The 24,189-nt window shown below is 38.6% G+C and overlaps 1 protein-coding gene across 1 annotated transcript in view; it reads right to left on the bottom strand.

Annotated features, from left to right (window-relative positions):
- MYH15 (myosin heavy chain 15) overlaps window positions 1-24,189 on the bottom strand; it is a 171,445-nt gene that overhangs the window by 62,563 nt on the left and 84,693 nt on the right. Inside the window, 8 exon segments of the mRNA XM_065875875.1 lie at window positions 3,124-3,214; window positions 6,348-6,493; window positions 8,137-8,252; window positions 8,255-8,312; window positions 9,696-9,943; window positions 16,325-16,587; window positions 21,291-21,427; window positions 23,237-23,360. Coding sequence (XP_065731947.1) covers window positions 3,124-3,214; window positions 6,348-6,493; window positions 8,137-8,252; window positions 8,255-8,312; window positions 9,696-9,943; window positions 16,325-16,587; window positions 21,291-21,427; window positions 23,237-23,360 — 1,183 coding nt within the window.

Here is a 24,189-nt window from a genome sequence, read left to right as displayed (position 1 = left end):
AAAGAAGTGATAAGAACTCTCAGAGCCCAAAAGTCTTTCAGTGTAACGGTAAAGAACTCGACAAATCTTGATAGCATCATTGTGGGACAGTACAGTAAAACCAAGGATGGTGGGCTTCCCTGGTGGCACAGTGGTTGAGAATTTGCCTGCCAATGAAGGGGACATGGGTTCGAGCCCTGGTCCGGGAAGATCCCACATACCGCAGAGCAACTAGGCCCGTGAGCCACAACTACTGAGCCTGTGCGTCTGGAGCTTGTGCTCCGCAACAAGAGAGGCCACAACAGTGAGAGGCCCGCGCACCATGATGAAGAGTGGCCCCTGCTCGCCGCAACTAAAGAAAGCCCTCACACAGAAACGAAGACCCAACACAGCCAAAAATAAATAAATTAATTATTTAATAAAATTAAATTAAAAAAAACAAGGATGGTCATTAACATCACCTTAAATAATTAGGCATAGGTTAGAGTATAGGGAAAAAAGGATAACTTCTATTTTAGAATATTAAAAATTTCATTAAATAAGAGTATGATTGCTGAGAGGAAGCTAATTTCTAGACCAGCCCATTAAGTAAGGCTATCTAATCTGTAGATGAGTTATGACAGAGAAGGTGCCAAAAAATGTATGATTTCCACATCCAGGTAATCGTGATCCCCTTCCAATTAGTTATCTTGGGATCCAAGACCTTTATTTATAGCAATATTGTCACTGAACCAAACATTTCTGAAACATTTCTTTAGAAATAACCTTTAGTTCTACAGTAATCAAGACAATATGGTACTGGCACAAAAACAGAAACATAGATCAATGGAACAAGATAGAAAGCCCAGAGATAAACCCACGCACCTATGGTCAATTAATCTATGAAAAAGGAGGCAAAGATATACAATGGAGAAAAGACAGTCTCTTCAGTAAGTGGTGCTGGGAAAACTGAACAGCTACATGTAAAAGAATGAAATTAGAATACTCCCTAACACCATACACAAAAATAAACTCAGAATGGATTCGAGATCTAAATGTAAGACCGGACACTATAAAACTCTTGGAGGAAAACATAGGCAGAACACTCTTTGACAGAAATCACAGCAAGATCTTTTTTGATCCACCTCCTAGAGTAATGGACATAAACACAAAGATAAACAGGTGAGACCTAATGACACTTAAAAGCTTTTGCACAGCAAAGGAAACCATAAACAAGACGAAAAGACAACCCTCAGAATGGGAGAAAATATTTGCAAATGAATCATCAGACAGAGGATTAATCTTCAAAATATATAAACAGCTCATGCAGCTCAATATTAAAGAAACAAACAACCCAATCCAAAAATGGGCAGAAGACCTAAATTGACATTTCTCCAAAGACATACAGATGGCCAAGAAGCACATGAAAAGCTGCTCAACATCACTAATTATTAGAGAAATGCAAATCAAAACTACAATGAGGTATCACCTCACCCCAGTTAGAATGGGCATCATCAGAAAATCTACAAACAACAAATGCTGGAGAGGGTGTGGAGAAAAGGGAACCCTCTTGCACTGTTGGTGGGAATGTAAATTGATACAGCCACTATGGAGAACAGTATGGAGTTTCCTTAAAAAACTAAAAATAGAATTACCATATGATCCAGCAATCCCACTGCTGGGCATATACCCAGAGAAAACCATAATTCAAAAAGACACACGCACCCCAATGTTCATTGCAGCACTATTTACAATGGCCAGGTCATGGAAGCAACCTAAGTGCCCATCGACAGACAAATGGATAAAGAAGATGTGGTACATATATACAATGGAATATTACTCAGCCATAAAAAGGAATGAAATTGAGTTGAATGAAATTTGTTGAGACGTGGATGGATCTAAAGACTGTCATACAGAGTGAAGTAAGTCAGAAAGAGAAAAACAAATATCATATATTAATGCATGTATGTGGAACCTAGAAAAATGGTACAGATGAACCAGTTTGCAGGGCAGAAGCTGAGACACAGGTGTAGAGAACAAACGTACGTATGGACACCAAGGCGGGAAAGCCGTGGGGGGGTGGGGATGGTGGTGTGATGAATTGGGTGATTGGGATTGACATGTATACACTAATGTGTATAAAACTGATGACTAATAAGAACCTGCAGTATAAAAAAACAAACAAAAAACAACTAATACTAAACTTTCTTTGGGTTATTTGTATGGAAATATGTTAATATAAATGTTTCAGACATTAAAAATAAAAAGAAATAACCTTTAGGTAGTATTTTTTAAATCATCAGGGTAAGAAAATTTGTATTTTGGATAAATTGAACATTTTTTGGATAAAGTATCATTTGAAGAGAAGCCTGGTGAATATGATAGGCAGTCACTTAGAGATTAATATTGTCTGAAAGCTTGCCCATAAAGCAGTGAGACTGGTCTAATTTGGCTCAAAATGTCTCAGAAGGTAATAATCAGAAAAAAGTTCCAAAAGTATTTTGAATAATAGTTACATTAGTGAGATAACTACTTACCTTCAAAGGAAAAAAATCCATCTGCATGTATACATGAGAAGTTAAATGTATCCATGCTTTAAATTACTTTATAATGTGGTCATATAGTATAAAACAGTTGCCTGGTCTAAAACTTATAAATAGCTGCCCATTATCAAATAATGTTTTGAGGCTACAAGTAGCTACAAGACAGATTTTCAGCATAATTGCCTTCTAATCACAAAAACTAATCATCATAAAAAATTAAATTGGTAGCACTGAATGCTTACCATGGGTCAGGCACTGAGCTTACCACTTAAATGTACTGTTGCATTTAATTTTAGCTCAAAGGTTGTCAGGAAGATTAATGAGTAAAAATGTAGATGTCCAGGGTTTTAGCACAATACCTAGTTTATGTCAAACGTTCAACAAATTAGCTACTTGTTTTTTTATTACCTTCGTGATTAGGAAATCTAAGCTTAAACAGTAATGTTCTCCAGAGTCACATATCTATAGAATGCCAGGTTACCTTCTCAACCACTGCTCTTTTCTGCCTCATCTATAGTTGGCTAGAGCTATGGGTACCTTGGCAGAGCATCTGTCACTGAAGTGTCAATCATCACCCATGGATCTAACTACAGGTGCACACAGGTATTTGATAAATGATTACCTGGAGCTCTTTAACCATCTTCTGAAGCTGAGCCACCAGGCCTTTCTCATTCTCCACCTTTGAGCTCATCTGATTCATTTCTAATTCTTTCCTGTTAGGGAAAAGAGGTATCAAGTGGAATTGCTCAGAGTAATAACATTTTGTTTAAATATTCTTTAAATTATAGTAATAACACATGAAGTCATTCACTGTAAAAAATTCAGCTATTACATCTATAGCTGAAGTCTTCTTGGCTATTATACCCAAACTCTCTTCCTTGCCTAGAGGTAACCACCATAATCAGTTCGGTGTGAATCCTCCAGACATTTTTCTGAGTATTGACATATGTTTGTGCTTATATATCAGTAGAAATAGTTTCATTTTCTTTACTGTGAAAGGTGTAATACTGTATACAGTTGAATTTATAATTCTACAACATTTTTAACGCAATAATACATGGAGATTTTTCCATGTTGGCCTACACATAGATTACTTCACTTAAAAATTAACTGTGACATACTAGTTTATGATTTAGATATCGTGTGGTTATTTATCCATTTCCCTATTAATAAACATTGAGGTTTTCCCCAAAATTTTACTTTTACAAATAATGCTGTTCATATACATGCACCCTTGTGTACATGTGAGTGTCTCTACAGAGTGGATATCAAGCAGGGAATTGGTGCGTCGGGTATAGGTGTGTGTTTTAAAACTTATAACCTTGCCCTTTGACCTCCAATAGCAGTGTGAGGTTCTTTCTCTACATTTGCACTCAACATTAGCACACTTCTAAATTTTTCCTAATCTAACAGATTAGTATGTCATTGTTTTATAATGAATGTCCTTGTTTACTAGTGAGGACAGCATGTTATCAACTATGAGGATTTTAAAATGGGCAATAAAACAAATGAACTGCCCGCTTGTGTCCGTTGCCCATTTTTCTGTTAGGTTGTTCATCTAATTATTGAATTATAGATTTTCCTTTAATACTCTTGATATTTATTTTTTGATATCTGCTGCAGATATTTCTCCCACTTTCTAATTTGCCCCAGTTTTATTTATGTTGGCTTTTGCCACATAAATGTTTAAAATGTCGATGTATCAACATCAAATTTATCAATATATTCCTTTTATGCCTTTGGATTTTTGTGACTCATTCAGTCTGACCTGCCAGTTTCCTAAGACTTACCACCTATATTGTCTTTTAATGGTTTTGTTTTTTAATGGTTTTTGCTGTTTTATTTAATTGAAGAACATTTAACAGGAGATCTACCCTCTCAACAAATATTTAAGTGTACAATTTTATTAACTATAGGCACAACATTGTATGTCACTCTAGAACTTAATCATCTCTAGAACTTAATCGTCTTGCACGATGGAAGCTTTATGCCCATTGAAGAGCAACTCCACCTTTCCCCCTGCCTCCAAGCCCCTGGACACCACCATTCTACTCTGTTTCTATGAGTTTGACTGTTTGGGATGCCTCATATAAGTGGAATCATGCACTATTTGTCCTTCTGTGACCGACTTATTGCATTTAGCATAATGTCCTCCAGGTTCATCCATGTTGTTGCATACGGCAGGATTTCCTTTAAAAAGAGGCTGAAAAATGTTCCATTAAATGTATACACCACATTTTCTTTACCCATTCATCCATCAGTGGGCATTTAGGTTGTTTCCGTATCTTGGCTATGGTGAATAATGCTGCATTTTCTAATGATTTTATAGCTTGATTTTTGCATTTAATTCTTTAATGAAACTGGATTTTGTGTTTGTGTGAATAGTGTGAGGAAGAAATTTAATTTTTATCTCAGAAGATGAAGAGCTTATAATCTGTGTTATTTATTAAGTATTCTATCCTGTCATCACCATTTTAAAATGCCACATTTTCATGTATTGTTTCCATATATACATAGGTCCATTTAGAGAAAATGTTGTATAATAAATTTATCATTTCCTGAAAACTTGGGTTTCTGAAATGCCAGAGCTCTTTGACCTGTGGCCTACAAGGACATAGAGTATCAGTTTCACTTTGCTGAGGTGAAACACAATCTTCAAAATTGAATGCTTAGGGAACTCTATCATCATTTTGCCTTTCACTGTTCCGTTACATTCATAGGGTTACTTATTTCATCTTTTCCTACCTATCAAGTCGGAAACACCTATCAAGTTCAGTAACTTATTGGTAGGCTATTAATCAAGTCTGACCACAAGCATGTGTAATGGAAACTCATGTACACAGACAGGAAAACCAGAAGCTCATAGTTGCTCACTTGACTTTCTTCTTCTTCACTGTGGGCTCCAATAACCAGTGGGCTCCCAGCTTTAACCTGGCCTTATCTCACTCTTAGATCTCACTGTTTCCCTCTCTTATTTGATCTATTCCAAATAACTGGAAAATCCCTAATGGTTAGAAGAAAGTCTAGCTGGGGACTCCCCTGGCAGTCCAGTGGTTAAGACTACGGGTTCCCACTACAGGGGGCACAGGTTCAATCCCTGGTCAGAAAACTGAGATACTGCATGCTGTGTAGCTCAGCCAAATTTTTTTTTTAAATATGGAGAAGAAGAAGAAAGTCTAGCTGAACAGAGGAAGACAATAGGGACAAGGTAAGAAAATCCATTTCACTGAATGATGAAACTAAACTGAGAGGGCCGTCTTGCCCTGAGCTCCTTGGGAATCCATGTGAACTGAAGGTCTACTGATTTTGATCATGTTATGTTTTGCTTTCAATTTTAAGGTTTAATAACTTATACAGTAAATTATTTGACCAAAAAAAGTTATATAAATGTTAATGAGGTTATATCTGGCAAATAAGTTTTGGTTTTTTTTTAAATGATCAGATGGTATATGGGACTTCACATTAGGATTTATTTTCTATTTTTATTTTTTTACTTTAGGCCATTGGTCTCATCATGAGTAAAAGAAGTGAGCGATTTTTATTTTGACTTGTAACTTCAAATTCCAATAATTCGCATCTCCTGTGCCTTACACCTTTCATTCGCATCTACTAGTCAGCCTTCTCAGTTACTTTCTTGTAGGTTATTACATAATTATAAAAAGAAAGTTCACATAAAGTATAGCAAAAGAAAAAAAAATCAATTTCCTAGGCTTGTTATCCTTCTTATCCTCCCCTTCAGGTCTTAAGACATCTGGCCCTAGGGTCATGAGGATAAATGACATGAGAGAGCTGTTTCCTCCAATAAAAGGTCTCCCAGAATCTCGAGTCAACAGAAAGGTGACTCACCTCCTCAGCTTTCCTGCTAGCTGCAGCTGCCTGCTCTCCAGGTCCTCCATGCTTTCCCGGTTCAGCTTTACCTCGCCCTCCAGTTTGCACTTTTCCTTTTCCCAGTTCATTCTCGCTTTGCTCTCCTGTTCAAGGGCACCCTCAAGCTGACAGAAGGAGACATTATTGAGCCCAATAAATAAGTAAAGTTTATACTTTACTAGATGTGTTCATTAACCACTTACCTTCTGGAAAAAGAAAGAAAAATACAAGCAGAGTCTGTAAATGATGCCCAGTTATGTAGATATTTTAAAATAAATATTGTACACATCAATAGGACAACAAAAGAATCTAGAAATCACGGTGATGAAGGAAAACTTTAAAGATTAAGGAATACGTGTTCTAGCCTACAGAAGAAGATGCCTAGTGAGCCCTTGTTTGATTGCTTTCCAGTGATGGGAAGCTCACTTCTTCACATGGCAGCTCATTTCATGGGTGGATAAGTCCATTTACTCAGGAGCACTTCTTCATAAGAAGCCAAAGTAGTCTCTGTAAGTTCATCCCACCAGCCTAAGCTCTGCTCCCTGGAGCAGCACCAAACAAATCTGTCTCCACATGATCATTCACGAATGTTAGACAGCTGTCCTGAGTCTTCCAACCCAGTATCACTGACCCTTTCAAACGCATCTCACATGGCATGATTTCCACACCCTCCTTTACCACCTTGGTACCCTCTATGGTCCATAACATTGTGTCATATTCTGGTACCTCCATCAAGGTGATCAGAACATTCAAGTTCTGTCTGTAGTGTTGCCAACCATGATGTTGAGGTTAGCTTAGTGGGAGGCTAAACAACAGTTACAATATGGCTAGTTTTCAGTGATATATTTACTTTGCCACAATAGAAGCTATTTCCTGTGACTAGCAAAAGATATAAAATTCGAATAGGGGAGAAGGGAGAATTTCTGAAGGGCGTATGCAAAAACCTGAAAATAAATGAACTCTGCGAGAGAACAAGTGTGTGTGTTGTTTGCACACAACCAATAAATCCCCATATTGAGGCTTTGTGAGATATGTATCAGTGGAAATAGGAGGAGAAGTGAGATGACTAATAGGTAATAGAGGAAACTGATAGAAAGGCATGAGGAAAAAGAAGCAGATAATAAAAAAAAAAAAACCCTAACCACGCTTGTCAGCAATTTAATAAAAGCTAAGCTTTGGGGACTAATAAAACAGTGAATGCACACACTGTCAGCTGGGAGGAAACAGGAAGAGTGATGAACCTAACCACTGAGACTCGTCTGAAGCATCTTTATTTCACAGGGTATTTGGAGGCAGAACAGGGGCACCATCTCCAGAATCTTACAAGTGTTTTCCAATAGTGTTGGTAGAACACAGCTTGCGACTTACATATCTTTTTACTTTAACAAACCTCAGTGCATGGCTGGAGACACAACAGGGCCTTAAAGCAATCCTTCAGTACTAGTGTCAGATAAAGCGCCAACATATCTGCGGGGCAAAACACCAGGTTCTGTGGGGAACAGTCAGTCAGATTGATACCCCTTCACGATTCATCTCAGTGTTCTCCCACTGCCCAGGGTTGTGTGAAAGTTGCATATAAAAACAGACAGATTACATGCTGGGGCCTTTCTTCTACTGTAGTGGCTCACCTCTTATTTCTAAATAATGAGGGAAATTAACCATGCTACTAAGTTTTCCTGAAAATGTCAAGATAAATGAACTAAGTAAAAAGTGGAGGTTTGTACAGATGTAGACACACAGCTAACTAGCAAGACATATCACTACTGACCTCGTTTGCTGGCTGCTCTAGTGTCAGCTTGGTTTTGCTCAGGGTGAGGGTTTACTCCTCTTCTGCGTGCAGGTCCTCCAGGGTCTGCTGGCAGGCCTCCCGCGCACCCTGGCTGCTCGCTGAAGTTTGCTGACGTCCTCACTGAGAGACTCCACCCCCTCAGTCAGATTCTTAACCTGTGGGGAGAAGACGACAACAGTTCCATGAGAGCCACTTATGGAAGGTGGGGTATAAACACTAAGGGCCATCTCCTCTCCTTTCTAGGACCAAAAATCTCATGTGGTATCGACTGTCATAAAGAACCAAATTTAGCCAAATTCCTGATGGACTTTTTAAAACTCTAAATTCACTTTTTCTTTTACACACAGACACAAATGATCTGTTAGCTCTCCTGGTCGGGGAATGGGGTATTCTGGTTAATCAATTATTATCAGCATAGTGGCTTCCCTGGTGGCGCAGTGGTTGAGAATCCGCCTGCCAATGCAGGGGACAAGGTTTCAAGCCCTGGCCTGGGAAGATCCCACATGCTGCAGAGCAACTAGGCCCGTGAGCCACAACTACTGAGCCTGCGCGTCTGGAGCCCGTGCTCTGCAACAAGAGAGGCCGCGATATTGAGAGGCCCACGCACCGCGATGAGGAGTGGCCCCCGCTCGCCGCAACTAGAGAAAGCCCTCACACAGAAACGAAGACCCAACACAGCCAAAAATAATTAATTAATTAAAAAAAATATATATATATATTATCAGCATAGGTCAGTGGATGGCCAGTATTCAGAGTGTCGTATTATTTGTATAACAAAAACACCACTAAAGGTAATTTAGCTTTGTTTAGAGTATTTGGGGCAATATTAATCTTGTGCCTCAAATCCTAAGAAAGTGGCAGTTAAAGAGAGTTCCAGCTGATAAAATAGGCAAAAGTGTAAGCCATTTATATCAGGTCCAAGTGCTTTTTATGAAAGGGAACTGATGTACAAGAGTTGCTCTTTAATCAGCTGCCAAAATTAGGATATTGTTCTGGAGACTTTTTTTTTTTTCTCAAAGGTTTGATACAGACCCCTCAGCTGACTTCAGTCTATACACAGATGCACAAGATAAAAACCTCAGTTAAAATGAACAAAACATTAAGGTCCTTAGCGGGAATTAAAATGACATCTCAAGGTCAAGCTCCAAATCAATGACAGAGGTGGGAATTCAGACGTGTCCCAAATCACCTTTCAATAAACTGCATCCTGTTCCCTCTCCTTCCAAAAAAGGATACTTAGAGAGGCCCAATGAAACCATTTTGCTCTTTCTATCAGATTTCACATGCAATTAGATTGGAACAAATGAAAACGTTTCATTTGGGAGATTAAGTGGGGTTCCATAAATTCAAGTTGGAACTTTGAGTTAGGATGGCACAGTTCACCAGATCCTTCATTTGATGCCAGTTCTGACTCCCAGTGCTGTAAAGTTGCGGACCACTGTGTTAATTAATATAAACAGAGCAAGTCTGGTCCTGGAGCCCAATTGAGAGTGTGGAATTCAGGCATCTAGGCTTTCCTGACATTATAGAAAAAGTACCTTGTACTCTGAAGCACGCTTCTCCTTCTGTGACTTTGCCAATAGTGTCTCCAGGTCATCGATTTCTTTCTTCTTCGACGCGGAACATTCATCTTCGAGTCTCCGCCCTCCGGCAGTCAGCTGGGAATTTACCTCCTCTTCTTCCTCCCCCCCAACCCCCAACGCAGGCCGCGCCTGGACGCTGGCCTCCAGCTGGAACTTGGATTTAATCAGCGACTCGCACTGGTCTTCAGCATTTGCCAGGGTCTCTCGTTCCCGCCATGATGAGGAGAAAATTGTTGCCAACAGCTGGAAGTAATTTAACAGCCAGGCGAAATGCTACTTAACACACAGCAGAGAGATAATTGCCTGTCCTCTGCCCGGCACTTGCACCTACCTTTCCTAAGCAGTTGACATAATATTCCCAGTTCCCTGACCCTATGGTTGAGAAGTGGAGGAGTTGCTTGTGTTTGGAGGTGCTTTTGATCTTTCAGGCCATTCAGTAGATTAGATTACCTCTTCTAAAGCACTTAATAGAATCCTGGTGGGCTAAAGGAGCTAACGTGCCTCCAAAAATCAGTGGTGTGCTGATTAAATCACAGCTACTGGAAGCATCCCTGCAGGCATATAGTTTGAGGGTGGTACTTGCTCAGAATATGGTCTTTTAAGAAAGTGGTGTTCCCTCAGACAATAGAATATTTATAATATTATTATAAGGACCCTGATGCACTTGTTTAATATATAAGCATCTTCTAATAAATAGAGCTGGGCTGTATTTTTTTTATTCATAAGCTGAATTTACAATTCATGAGGTTCCTTGAATATCACTAACTAGACTTTACTATTATTTCCAACTAAAATATTTTTCTCGAAGGTTCTGCCAGCAGTAAATTCCCCAAGTTATAACCATAGAGTGCGCAATCCTCCTTCCTCTTATTTTTTCAAACATACTGCTGCCAACTCTCACTGTGTGGCCCACTCTTTCTGTGTTATGGTCCAAGTCAAAAATGAAGGGGCCGATTGCTTTTTGCTACAAAAGCACCTGTGTAACTTTGAACGCCTTTCATTTGTCTCCATTTAGAGGCTAAACACAACCTCTTTTCTGTGAGCAAGTTCTTAATTACTAGAGGTCTCGTTGTGACATAACTTCACACATATCTCCATATTTCATCTTTAGACCTCATCCATCCTCTGCAATTTAGGCAGTCTATTACCTAACTATTTGCTTGGCTTACGTTGTTTCATCTACTTAGATCAAGAGCAGAGAAGGGCAAAAATCCAGGCTATTGGATCCTGGCTAACTCTCAGCCTGTCTGCCCAACAAATGGGGCTCAAAGAGGCACAGATGGGGGAGGTATAAAATAGTGAAGCCCCAACATCACTGAAGACCCAAGAGAAGGGCTAAACTAAAAACAAACAAAAATGTTAAGGCAAAAAGGATCCATGCATATCAGAGAAGCTTCCAATGCTTGAGCAATAATGGGGATATTTGATCTTAGTTCATCCCAGGTTGACAGGCAGAATAGCTCCTTGCTCTCTTCCATTCAGCACTTGTACAGGACCTGTCACCATCACCAAATGAAGCCAACAATCCAATCGACCATCATCGATCCTCTCATTTAACATGATGGCAGGTTTGCGGCCGGCTGAGCAGTGGTGTGACAGTTTAACAGGAGGACCATCCTTTCCCCAGTGGCAGTTATTTTCTCATGTACTCACAGTGTTAATTGAAATGGGTTCATTCAGTGCTTCTGGTATTTTGAGTTAGTGAATAATTTGAAAAGAATCCTTGTTTCCTTGATTCCTACTGTATGGAGGTGTGTTTCTTAAAAATCAATGAGATAAAAAAAAATCAATGAGATAAAATATTTCATAGCCAGGTCAGCTTTTTAAATCAGTTACAATTTGAACTCATCTCAGCCTTCCAGGACTTGCCCTGCAATTGGCTTCATGTGTCTCCTATGCTCCCCACAGTGATCTTTATTCATGTATCCCAGACTTTTACCCACCTTTCCCTTCACAAGTTGGGTGTATTTCTATCCCCACATCAGCCCAGGTAGTACTGGCCACTCTTTTTGTTGAGAGGAAGAATGATGAAAACTAGGAGGCCAGGTCTCATCCTAGGCTCGCTGTGTCCTAAGGCAGACAAAATATTACAAACTGTGATTCTCACAATATGGATCTTAATGTAGGTTTGGAGCGGGGCCTAGGAATCTGTATTTCTAACAAGCATCCCAGGTGAGGCTGATACACACTAAAGTTCTTGAACCACTGCTATATTAAATATGTATCAGAAATGTGGGTCTGAATGTAAACTCTCGTAAAATATGGCCTATTGGAACACTGATGGGTAGCAGAGTCCCAAAAGAAACGAATAACTTGGGTCAGCCTAAAACTAGTAAATTTTCTGTTTTCCATAAGTCCAAAAAGCAGGAAAAATACAATATATTTATATAATGTATTTGAACCCAGTATTATTTAACGTAGCACTGTGCTAAGTGCAGTGGAGAGTACAATAAAGTGGATAAAATTTCATACTTGCCTTTGGGATGTAACAGTAGTCCCGGTAGCTAGAGAAGAGGAATAAAAAAGGGAGTGAATAAGGGCACATCGGCATCAGATTAGAGATGGAGGCTCGGATGCCTGGGCCAAGGGTTTGGATCCTATAATGCACATATTGCAGGACCTGAAGCTTGTTCATCAGGGAAGCAACATATTTGTTCAAGACAATGATTCTCAATCCTGGCTGCATATCAGAATCACCCATACAGATGATTTGGACCCACATAAGACCCACTTAGTCAAAGTATCTGAGAGTGGAGTCTAGGCACCTTTCTTTTTATTTGTTAATGCTTCACAAATAACTTTGATACAAAGTCAAGGTTGAAAACTGCTGTTTTTAAGAACTCACCTGATTGTGATATTGACTTGGACTGTGAAAGGGCAAGTAGGGAGATCTAAATCAGGAAAACCAGTTAGGGGCATACTGCAATAATCCTGAAGATCTCAGTAAAGCTTTTCTCAGGACCTATTAAGATCCTATCTTTTTTTATTTTTAACATCTTTATTGGAGTATAATTGCTTTACAATGGTGTGTTAGTTTCTGCTTCATAACAAAGTGAATCAGTTATACATATACATATGTTCCCATCTCTCTTCCCTCTTGTGTCTCCCTCCCTCCCACCCCTCTAGGTGGTCACAAAGCACCGAGCTGATCTCCCTGTGCTATGCGGCTACTTCCCCCTAGCTATCTATTTTACGTTTGGTAGTGTATATATGTCCATGCCACTCTCTCACTTTGTCACAGCTTACCCTTCCCCCTCTCCATATCCTCAAGTCCATTCTCTAGTAAGTCTGTGTCTTTATTCCCGTCTTACCCCTAAGTTCTTCAGGACCTTTTCTTTTTCCTTAGATTCCATATATATTTGTTAGCATACGGTATTTGTTTTTCTCTTTCTGACTTACTTCACTCTCTATGACAGACTCTAGGTCCATCCACCTCACTACAAATAAATCAATTTTGTTTCTTTTTATGGCTGAGTAATATTCCATTGTATATATGTGCCACATCTTCTTCATCCATTCATCCGATGATGGGCACTTAGGTTGTTTCTATCTCCAGGCTATTGTAAATAGAGCTGCAATGAACATTTTGGTACATGACTCTTTTTGAATTTTGGTTTTCTCAGGGTATATGCCCAGTAGTGGGATTGCTGGGTCATATGGTAGATCTATTTGTAGTTTTTAAAGGAACCTCCACACTGTTCTCCACAGTGGCTTTATCAATTTACATTCCCACCAGCGTGCAAGAGTGTTCCCTTTTCCCCACACCCTCTCCAGCATTTATTGTTCCTAGATTTTTTGATGGCCATTCTGACAGGTGAGAGATGATACCTCATTGTAGTTTTGATTTGCATTTCTCTAATGATTAATGATGTAGAGCATTCTTTCATGTGTTTGTTGGAAATCTGTATATCTTCTTTTGAGAAATGTCTATTTAGGTCTTCTGCCCATTTTTGGATTGGGTTGTTTTTTTGTTATTGAGCTGCATGAGCTGCTTGTAAATTTTGGAGATTAATCCTTTGTCAGTTGCTTCATTTGCAAATATTTTCTCCCATTCTGAGGGTTGTCTTTTGGTCTTGTTTATGGTTTCCTTTGCTGTGCAAAAGCTTTTAAGTTTCATTAGGTCCCATTTGTTTATTTTTGTTTTTATTTCCATTTCTCTAGGACGTGGGTCAAAAAGGATCTTGCTGTGATTTATGTCATAGAGTGTTCTGCCTATGTTTTCCTTTAAGAGTTTGATAGTTTCTGGCCTTACATTTAGATCTTTAATCCACTTTGAGCTTATTTTTGTGTATGGTGTTAGGGAGTGATCTAATCTCATACTTTACATGTACCTGTCGAATATTCCCAGCACCACTTACTAAAGAGGCTGTCTTTTCTCCACTGTATATTCTTGCCTCCTTTATCAAAGATAAGGTGACCATATGTGCATGGGTTTATCTCTGGGCTTCCTATCCTGTTCCATTGATCTTTCTGTTTTTGTGCCAGTACCATACTGTCTTGATTACTGTACCTTTGCAGTATAGTCTGAAGCCAGGGAGCCTGATTCCTCCAGCTCCATTTTCATTCTCAAGATTGCTTTGTCTATTCAGGGTCTTTTGTGTTTCCATACAAATTGTGAAATTTTTTGTTATAGTTCTGTGAAAAATACCAGTGGTAGTTTGATAGGGATTGCATTGAGTCTGTAGATTGCTTTGGGTAGTAGAGTCATTTTCACAATGTTGAGTCTTCCAATCCAAGAACATGGTATAACTCTCCATCTATTTGTATCATCTTTAATTTCTTTTATCAGTGTCTTATAATTTTCTGAATACAGGTCTTTTGTCTCCTTAGGTAGATTTAGTACTAGATATTTTATTCTTTTTGTTGCAATGGTAAATGGGAGTGTTTTCTTAATTTCAATACAATCTTACCTTAAGACACAGGAAATATCTCAAATAAACAACCTAACCTTGCACCTAAAGCAATTAGAGAAAGAAGAACAAAAATACCCAAAGTTAGCAGAAGGAAAGAAATCATAAAGATCAGATCAGAAATAAATGAAAAAGAAATGAAGGAAACAATAGCAAAGATCAATAAAACTAAAAGCTGTTTCTTTGAGAAGATAAACAAAATTGATAAACCATTAGCCAGACTCATCAAGAAAAAAAGGGAAAAGACTCAAATCAATAGAATTAGAAATGAAAAAGGAGAAGTAACACCTGACGCTGCAGAAATAAAAAGCTCATGAAAGAGTACTACAAGCAACTCTATGCCAATAAAATGGACAACCTGGAAGAAATGGACAAATTCTTAGAAATGCACAACCTGCCAGGACTGAACCAGGAAGAAATAGAAAATATGAACAGATCAATCACAAGCACTGATATTGAGACTGTGATTTAAAATCTTCCAAAAAACAAAAGCCCAGGACCAGATGGCTGCACAGGCAAATTCTATCAAACATTTAGAGAAGAGCTAACACCCATCCTTCTCAAACTCTTCCAAAACATAGCAGAGGGAGGAACACTCCCACACTCATCCTACGAGGCCACCATCACCCTGATACCAAAACCAGACAAAGATGTCACAAAGAAAGAAAACTACAGGCCAGTATCACTGATGAACATTGATGCAAAAATCCTCAACAAAATACTAGCAAACAGAGTCCAACAGCACATTAAAAGGATCATACACCATGATCAAGTGGGGTTTATTCCAGGAATGCAAGGATTCTTCAATATATGCAAATCAATCAACGTGATACACCATATTAACAAATTGAAGGATAAAAACCATATGATCATTTCAATAGATGAAGAGAAAGCTTTTGACAAAATTCAACACCAATTTATGATAAAAACTCTCCAGAAAGTGGGCATAGAGGGAACTTACCTCAACATAATAAATGCCATATATGACAAACCGACAGCCAACATCGTCCTCAATGGTGAAAAACTGAAACCATTTCCACTAAGATCAGGAACAAGACAAGGTTGCCCACTCTCACCACTCTTATTCAACATAGTTTTGGAAGTTTTAGCCACAGCAATCAGAGAAGAAAAAGAAATCAAAGGAATCCAAATCAGAAAAGAAGAAGTAAAACTGTCACTGTTTGCAGATGACATGATACTATACATAGAGAATCCTAAAGATGCTACCAAAAAACTACTAGAGCTAATCAATGAATTTGGTAAAGTAGCAGGATACGAAATTAATGCAGAGAAATCTCTGGCATTCCTATACACTAATGATGAAAAATCTGAAAATGAAATTAAGAAAGATCCTGTCTTTTGATTTGCTAATGGGTTACATGCTAACTACAGAATTTGAATTAAGATCCAGAGCTTCCTGGCTCCCATGACAGATTTCCATCTGTTTATATAGTTAAAACCCATCTAAAAGTTTGTCCCTTTTTCAAAGACATACTGTCAATGAAGTCACTTCACTGTAAAACAGGGTGTCTCTCTAAGTGTTCCCACTGTCTGTGTTGGATGAAATTCTACAGTATTTGCATAGCACGTGCCTCTATTTTTTTTCAAGGCAATACTGCCTGCAAAACAAGGGAATCTAATTAGAAACTTGATTTGAAGAAGAAATGGTGGGGCCAGTCACAGCCTGCAGCTGAAGAAGCAAGTCATTCTTTTCCTGGTGTAGGGAGATTTGCTTGGCTTTCAGCTCCTCCCTCGGAGATTCTGATTTCGCCAACGCTTTTTGCAGCTGCACACACTCTTCCTTGAGTCCAGCTACCTCCTTTCCCATTCCAGCAGATCTAACAAAAGGCTTGATCTTGAAGAAGAGCCTCATCCACGGCCAGCCCTTCACAGCCATGAAAGCTCTTATGTTCCACTGGATCAAAAGAAGTGCATCCCTAAGTTGAGGGGGAAAAATAAAAAAGAAAAGCAAGTTAACCTAGACTATTTAAAAGAGTTATTTTCCGGATTTCCCTGGTGTTGGGTGGTTAAGAATCTGCCTGCCAATTCAGGGGACACAGATTTGATCCCTGGTCCAGGAAGATCCCACATGCTGCGGAGCAACTAAGCCCGTGCACCACAACTACTGAGCCTCCGAGCCATGTGCTGCAACTACCGAACTCGTGTGCTGCAACTACTGAAGCCCACATTCATAGAGCTCGTGCTTTGCAACAAGAGAAGCCATTGCAATGAGAAGCCCGTGCACTGTAATGAAGCATAGCCCCCACTTGCTGCAACTAGAGAAAGCCCACGGGCAGCAACGAAGACTCAACGCAGCCAAAACTAAATAAAATTTTAAAAAATAAAAATAAAAAAATTTTAAAGTAAAAGAGTTATTTTCCAAATTAAGATCCCTAATAAGCACATCTTTTTAGGAGTCATTATAAATCCTCATTAGTCTTCAAAGCACTTCTACATCCAAGCTCTCATCTGATTCTATCAAAAACCCTTTGAGGGACTTCTGGGGCTAACAATGTTGTGGACTATTTGTCCTGAAAATGTTTCCACTACAAACATCCTTTAAATGAGAGCTGACCCTTAAAGAGGGTAAGAAATAGAGGGAGCTAAAAAAAAACATAGCAAAGAGTGAATGCTTGTATGTCTGACCATCCTTATGGAAGGAGGAAGCCAGGCTTGGTATTGTAGGGTTTGTATTTTTATATCCTTGTGGATAAAGAGACAGGCTGTGATTTTCGAAGAATTTCACCCTTAATGAAAAGGAGGATTTAAAAATTCACCCACTGGCACAGAGAGAAGTCAAAGAGAAGCACATCTGATTTGGTCTGGGCTCAGGGTGAAGAAAAAAGATCCTACGCTAAGAATTTTTTTTTTATACTATGAACCAGCACCACCAGCGTGTTTGAGATTTAAATTATACTACCTGATTAGTGCAGAAATACACAAGAAATTAGCATAATCATTTTTTTACACTGGTAATAAATACCCTTTGGGCCCTTGGGGGAAAAATACAAAAGTGCACTGAAGAAAATACCCTAAAATCAAGCACTAGAGATTTTCTTAAAGTCCCCTTGAAGATGAGCTTACAGTTCAAAATTACAAAACACATATAGAGGGGCTTCCCTGGTGGCGCAGTGGTTGAGAGTCCACCTGCCGACGCAAGGGACACAGGTTCGTGCCCCGGTCTGGGAGGATCCCACATGCTGTGAAGTGGCTGGGCCCGTAAGCCATGGCCGCTGGGCCTGCGCATCCAGAGCCTGTGCTCCGCAATGGGAGAGGCCACAGCAGTGAGAGGCCTGCGTACCGCAAAAAAAAAAAAAAAAAAAAACCACATATAGAAAAAAATTCAACCATAAGTGAGGGTGAGCACCCACAATAAAAAGTTTAATTAAACCCCCAAGAATTTCAGATAATCGAACAATCTGGTGGAGATCATAAAATAATTCTTAAGAATTATTAAAGACATAAAGACATAAAGACATAAAGACATTAAAGACATAAAGGAAAGAACAAGAAAGAAATGAGCCACTATGATAAAAGGGCAGACAGATTTGAAAGAGAACCATATAAAATGTCTAGTACTGAAAAGTATAGTCATTGAAATCAAATACTCAAAGGAAGAATTAAGCAGCTGACTAGACACACTGAAAAAAATTGTGAATTAAGAAAAATAAACCCAAACAAGTGGAAGGAAGGAAAGAATAAAGCTGAGGTCAGAAACTAATGAACAAGAAAACAAAAAAAATAAAGAAAAAATTTAAAGGTGGGTTATTAAATGGTATAATTAAATAAACATCTGACATGAATAAGCAAGAAAAAGAGAAGGCATAAATAAACAATACTAGGAATGATAATACTCTAAAATAAAATAATCTATGATCATGCCCTAGAAACATAGCTGTAGATATGATAGAGATTAAAAATTATAATCTAGCAAATTAGAAGATTTTAAAAGAACTGTAAAATTTCTTTTTTTAAAGAAATTAACCTAGGGCTTCCCTGGAGGCACAGTGGTTGAGAGTCTGCCTGCCGATGCGGGGGACACGGGTTCGTGTCCCGGTCCGGGAGGATCCCACATGCCGCAGAGTGGCTGGGCCCGTGAGCCATGGCCATTGAGCCTGTGCGTCCAGAGCCTGTGCTCTGCAATGGGACAGGCCACAACAGTGAGAGGCCCGTGTACTGAAAAAACAAAAAAGGAAAGAAATTAATCTAAACTGATTCAAGAAGAAAAAAATCTCAATAGGCTTATATCTATTAAATAAATTAAATCAAAATTGTAAAATCTGTCATGAAAGAAACACCAGATCTAGATGGTTTTATAGGCAAATTTTACCAAGCACTCAAAGACAGATAATCAAAATAAATTGTTTCATGTTTTGAAAAGAGAAAATATTGCCTAACTCTTTTATGAGGTTAAGGTAACCTTGATTCAAAGTCAGATAACAGCAGAAGAAACAATTACAGGCCAAACTTATTCATGAACATTGAGGCAAAAATACTATAATACTATAACCCATCCCACAATGTATGAAAAATATCATATTTTATAAGCAAAGTGGGTTTAACTTTTTTTAATCTATTAATTTAATTCAACACATTTATGGGTTAGATGCAAAAGAAGAATTTAACCCTTTCTTGGTAAACGTGCCTAACAAAATAAGATGGAACGAATGTCTTCTATACAATAAATCATATCTACCAAAAAAAATCTACAGAAAACATGATATTAAGAGGAAAACGATATCTTTCCCCAAAGTCAGAAATATGACTAAGTCTGGCAAAAGTTTTTGAAGTTGAAATACCACAAGTTGGTGAGAATATAGAGCCATGGGACTTTCATATACTTCTGGTAAAGAGCAAAACAGAAAGCATTTTGGCAACATCTCATAAAGCTGGAGTTGTGTCTAGCCTAAAACCTAACAATTCATACCTTAGAGAAATGCCACTCGAAGTGTGGGCCTCGGTCAGCTGCTACCTAGGTACTATCAGCCAATGGACCAGCATTTTGAGTAACAACATTGCCCTCAAGAAACTCTTGCATATATGCAGGGGAAGACATTTACAAAAATGTCACTGCAGAACTGTTTGTAATAGCAAAAACTTTTAAATAACTTAAGTTTACTTGAGCTGGGAAATGGATAAATAAATTGTGGTATATTCATATGATGGAATACTATATAACAGTTAAGATCAATAAGCTAACCTTAGATTTATCAACGTTAATAAATTTAAAAGCTAGTACTGAATGTAAAGAACAAATTTTAAGATAATACACGGAGCATATTTATGTGAAGACTAAAAACATGCAAAATCATGTAACTTTTTAAGGACACCTGCATATCTCCACAGAACTTGGATCAAGGGAGAAATATGCAAGGGGCTTCAACTGAGTCTGTTAGTTTATTTTTTAAATATATTGTGAGTAACTACAGAAGAATGTTAAATTTTATATGAATGAAACAGAGGGATAAAAATGAATTCAGGATCTCAGGAGCTAGGAATAGGATCTGGATCAAGGGAGAAATACAAAAAGGGTTTCAACTTTTTTAATTATTTATTTTTAAGTTGTGAGATATTACAGAGAAAATGTTAGGAACTGATGTACTTTGATGATAGCTCCATGAGTATGCATTATAATATTTTTTGTATTTTAAATATTACATAAAAATTCCTTTAAAGTCATTCTATGATTTAGAGAGAATGGATAGTAAAGACCTCATTTTAGAGATGAAGGAAGTGAACTTGAGAAATTAAGAGTCTTACCCAAGTTTACAAAACTGGTCATAGAAGGCATGTCTCCTGAACCCCAAACTCTCATAAACTTCCACACCACATTGGGCACTGTATGGAGGTCACAGAAGACTCTTAGTAAATGTCTCTCTAATATCCTTGACATCACCATGTAATAATATTTTTCTTCTTTGGGGAAACAGAGGGAATTAACAGACTGTCAAGTAAGCAAATTATACCAAGACCTGTGGACCTCTCTCCAGAAGGTAAACTGTGCTATGGTAAAAAGTAAATACGACAACCACAGAATCCCTTACTCATAGTCCCTCTGTTTGGATATTTTGTTAGCTTGCTTTCCATGATTCTATTAAAGGTTTTCTTCTATTAAACAAAACCTATGCCTCAGTGTCCAGAGGTGATGATAAATGTCCCTAGTGAACCTGCCTGAAATGAAGTAACAGAGTTATGGTTACATGTCACCAAGAGTAAGTTTCTGACCCAGGGGAGGCTGTAAAGTGATCAGAACACCTACCTACTTTGCAGCAAACTTCCCCACAGAGCTGGCTGTGAGATGCATGCAAACACTTCTAGGTCTGCTTCTGTTTTGAATTATGAGTCACACTGCTCTCAGAGATCCAGACTTGGCCAATTATAAAGAATCCCTCCAAAGGGAAGACTGGAAGCAGTGCAAGAAATATCTGAATTATGCTTATTCTTAGTTAGATAGGGTAATAGAAGCCCTTTGTGCTCTGTTTGGTGTTCCATAATTTTAAAAATTTCAAATTAAGTCCCAGACTAAGCAGAGGTGGCAGAGCTCTTTACCCTGACCTATTGTAAGGCAATGAGCTAAAGTCACATTGACTGAGGCACACCATTACTCTAGCAGTGGGGACACAGGGTGGGGATATCATACCTCTCTCCCAGAATCCTCTGGAATTTGATTTGCATCAATTTTCCCCATACCCTGGCTTGGAACAATGTAAAGACTTTAGATGGTCTCTCATCTCTCATTGCTTTCAGTTGGCCCAGAAAGCCGGCTTTTAAAAACACCTAAAAGAAATGTCAGATGTTAGTTCTACTCATAGTGGGCATTCAGTAAATGCCTGTTGAATGGCCCTATGAGCGATTGATGTATTTGTTTATCAGTTCTACTACTTGTTAATATTTCTTAATGTGTAAAATGTAAATTCTAGAAAGTTTGGTTTTATAAACCTAAAGTTTGCCACGCACACACACAAAAACAACTTTATTTAATCCTGTGGTTATATTGGTTCCTTAAGAACTTAGACTATCCTTCTCCTGATCTATTAGTAATGTCTAGGTTGTCTAGGGAACTTGGTTTACGTTTTAAGATAGGCCCAGGCAGGGGTCTGCACAGTTTTTCTGTAAAGGGCCAGATAGTAAATACTTTTAGGCTTTACAGACCACATACAGTCTCTGTAGAACCTCCACTCCCACCCCCATCGCCCTCCTCCTCCACCTCCTCTCTTTCTTCTATTTCTTCTTCTTCCTCTTTAAAAATAACCCTTTAAAAATGTCAAACCATATTCAGCTAGGGGGGCCATATAAAAAATAGGCCATGGATATGACCCTTAGGCCATAATTTGCTGACCTCTGCTCTAGAGAAAGTCACTTTTGTCTTAGACAATAAAAAATACACATAAATATTTTTTCAAGAATCATTAGTAATGGCCAAGATGAGGTGAGTGAGGTACCTAAAGCACAAATTTTAAGGAAGCACTCACTTTCAGGGTTGTACAAGTCAGTACTTATACAACCTGAAGAGTGAGTGCTGCCTTAAATTTTGTGCCTTAGGAGGCTGTCTCAACTCATGCTAGTCCTGCCCTAGATGAGTAGTATACAGCAAAAATAACTAAACATACAAGGAAGCAAGGCACCAGGAGTGAAAACCAGCAGAAACAGACTCTCAGGTATTCAAAATGTGGGAGTTGAGTAATATTTTATAATCATGTCCAACAGAGTTCTTTTTCTTAAGCTCTTCATCCCAGACCCTCCAATTCTTCAAATAATTTGGCCTTTATATGGATGTCATTAGAAACAATCTGATATTGACTAATGGATAAAACAAAATCTGTTAGTCAGAAGTTTCCCAAAATATGTGGATCATGTTAAGATCTTCAAGATGAAGCAGAATTTAGTGAATCACATTTAAGGAAATTAATTTTGGATTAATTTTTTGGATGGTAGGGTTGACCTTAACTTTTTTTTTTTTTTTCCCGGCGGTATGCGGGCCTCTCACTGCTGTGGCCTCTCCCGTTGCGGAGCACAGGCTCCGGACGCGCAGGGTCAGTGGCCATGGCTCACAGGCCCAGGCGCTCCGCGGCATGTGGGATCCTCCCGGACCGGGGCACGAACCCGCGTCCCCTGCATCGGCAGGCGGACTCTCAACCACTGCGCCACCAGGAAAGCCCGACCTTAACATTTTTAGACAGTCTTTCAGAATTAATTTCCTGAAAGTGTACTTGTGAATGAATCAGTTCACATGCAGACAAGCAGTTATCTCCAGTAAGTTGGTTCAATTTTGTCTAGCTCTGATGTGTACACATTTTCTAGCACACTAAAGTTGATTCAGTATTTTATATCTTGGCACAAACTTGCTTAGATGAATAACTATAAAAATGTAAATGTAGTCAAGACTGAGGTTCAAAAAGCATTGAATTTTGAATTTGCTCTCTCAAATAGTGCTGAAGTTTTCAGTTTCATCGGAGCTCTGTTTGTATTAGTTGTGGTCACAAGAGCTGTAGAATGCCTTATAATTGCACTTTCATGGGTATTTTAAGATACACAGACTTTCCTCCCACTCTTCTCCAAAAGCATTCTTTGTAGTTCTCTGGTTACCTTAGTGATTCCAAAGTGGTACTGTGTATGGTCTATCTTCAAGGAGCCAAGTAATTCTTCAGCTGCTTTTCTGCTGCTCACAAACTTGCTCTTTGGAAAGGCCCTTTGGTTCAGAATGTAGTACCTAATTTAAAATAAGTAAAGAATAAATCCTGAGGTTGAGGTGCAAATAAAGAAAAATCTGGACAAGTGAGACAAAAGGAGGTATATATAGACTTCCACCCCTCCTACCAATATGTTCAATTTTCACAAAACTCTTGGTAGTAATAATGAGGATACAAGCAATAATTCCTTACTTTGGAATAATAATTTGTACTTTTCATAGTGCTGTAGAGACCACCTCACTTGATTCTCGGCTCAATTAGGGAGGGAGGGAGAGAGAGATTAGGAGAAAGAGAAAGAAAGAGGCAGGCTTAAGTACATCTCTATCGTGCAGATAAGGAAACTGAAAAGCAGAGACGTTAAAGGTCTTTTCCAAGATTCCCTCACCCTAATGGTGAATTGGTGGAAAGCTAGAAATATACTTCTTAATTCTGACACAGGTACTCTTTCTACTCTACTCTACTTTGCTCACATTTGCTTGATCACCTATAATTTACACATTTAGAATCTGGGAAATAGAAAGCAAAGGTGCCTCTTCTGCCTTCTTCTGCACTCCCTGCTGGCTTCCTTCCTCTCACAGGATTGCTAGTAAAGCAACAGCCTGCTTGGATGGCAGCTATGATTAAGTACATACAACATTTCAGAGACTCAATTCAGCCTCCATATCTTTCTTCTCTATATATTTCTTCTATATGTGGGTCTATTATCCAGTAATAGAGATTTAAGGATATTACAGCTACATAGATGTTGGATGTAAGGGGAAATAATAATGGAACTCTGTCATCATATATCTCACCGCCACCAAAACACATCGATCTGTAGTCTGGAGGATATCAACCAAACAAACAATG

Source organism: Phocoena phocoena, chromosome 4 (assembly GCF_963924675.1).
Source record: "Phocoena phocoena chromosome 4, mPhoPho1.1, whole genome shotgun sequence".
In the NCBI taxonomy this organism is placed as follows: Eukaryota; Metazoa; Chordata; class Mammalia; order Artiodactyla; family Phocoenidae; genus Phocoena; species Phocoena phocoena.
Note: the sequence above shows the minus strand (reverse complement) of the source record. Positions and strands in the feature narration are given on the sequence as shown.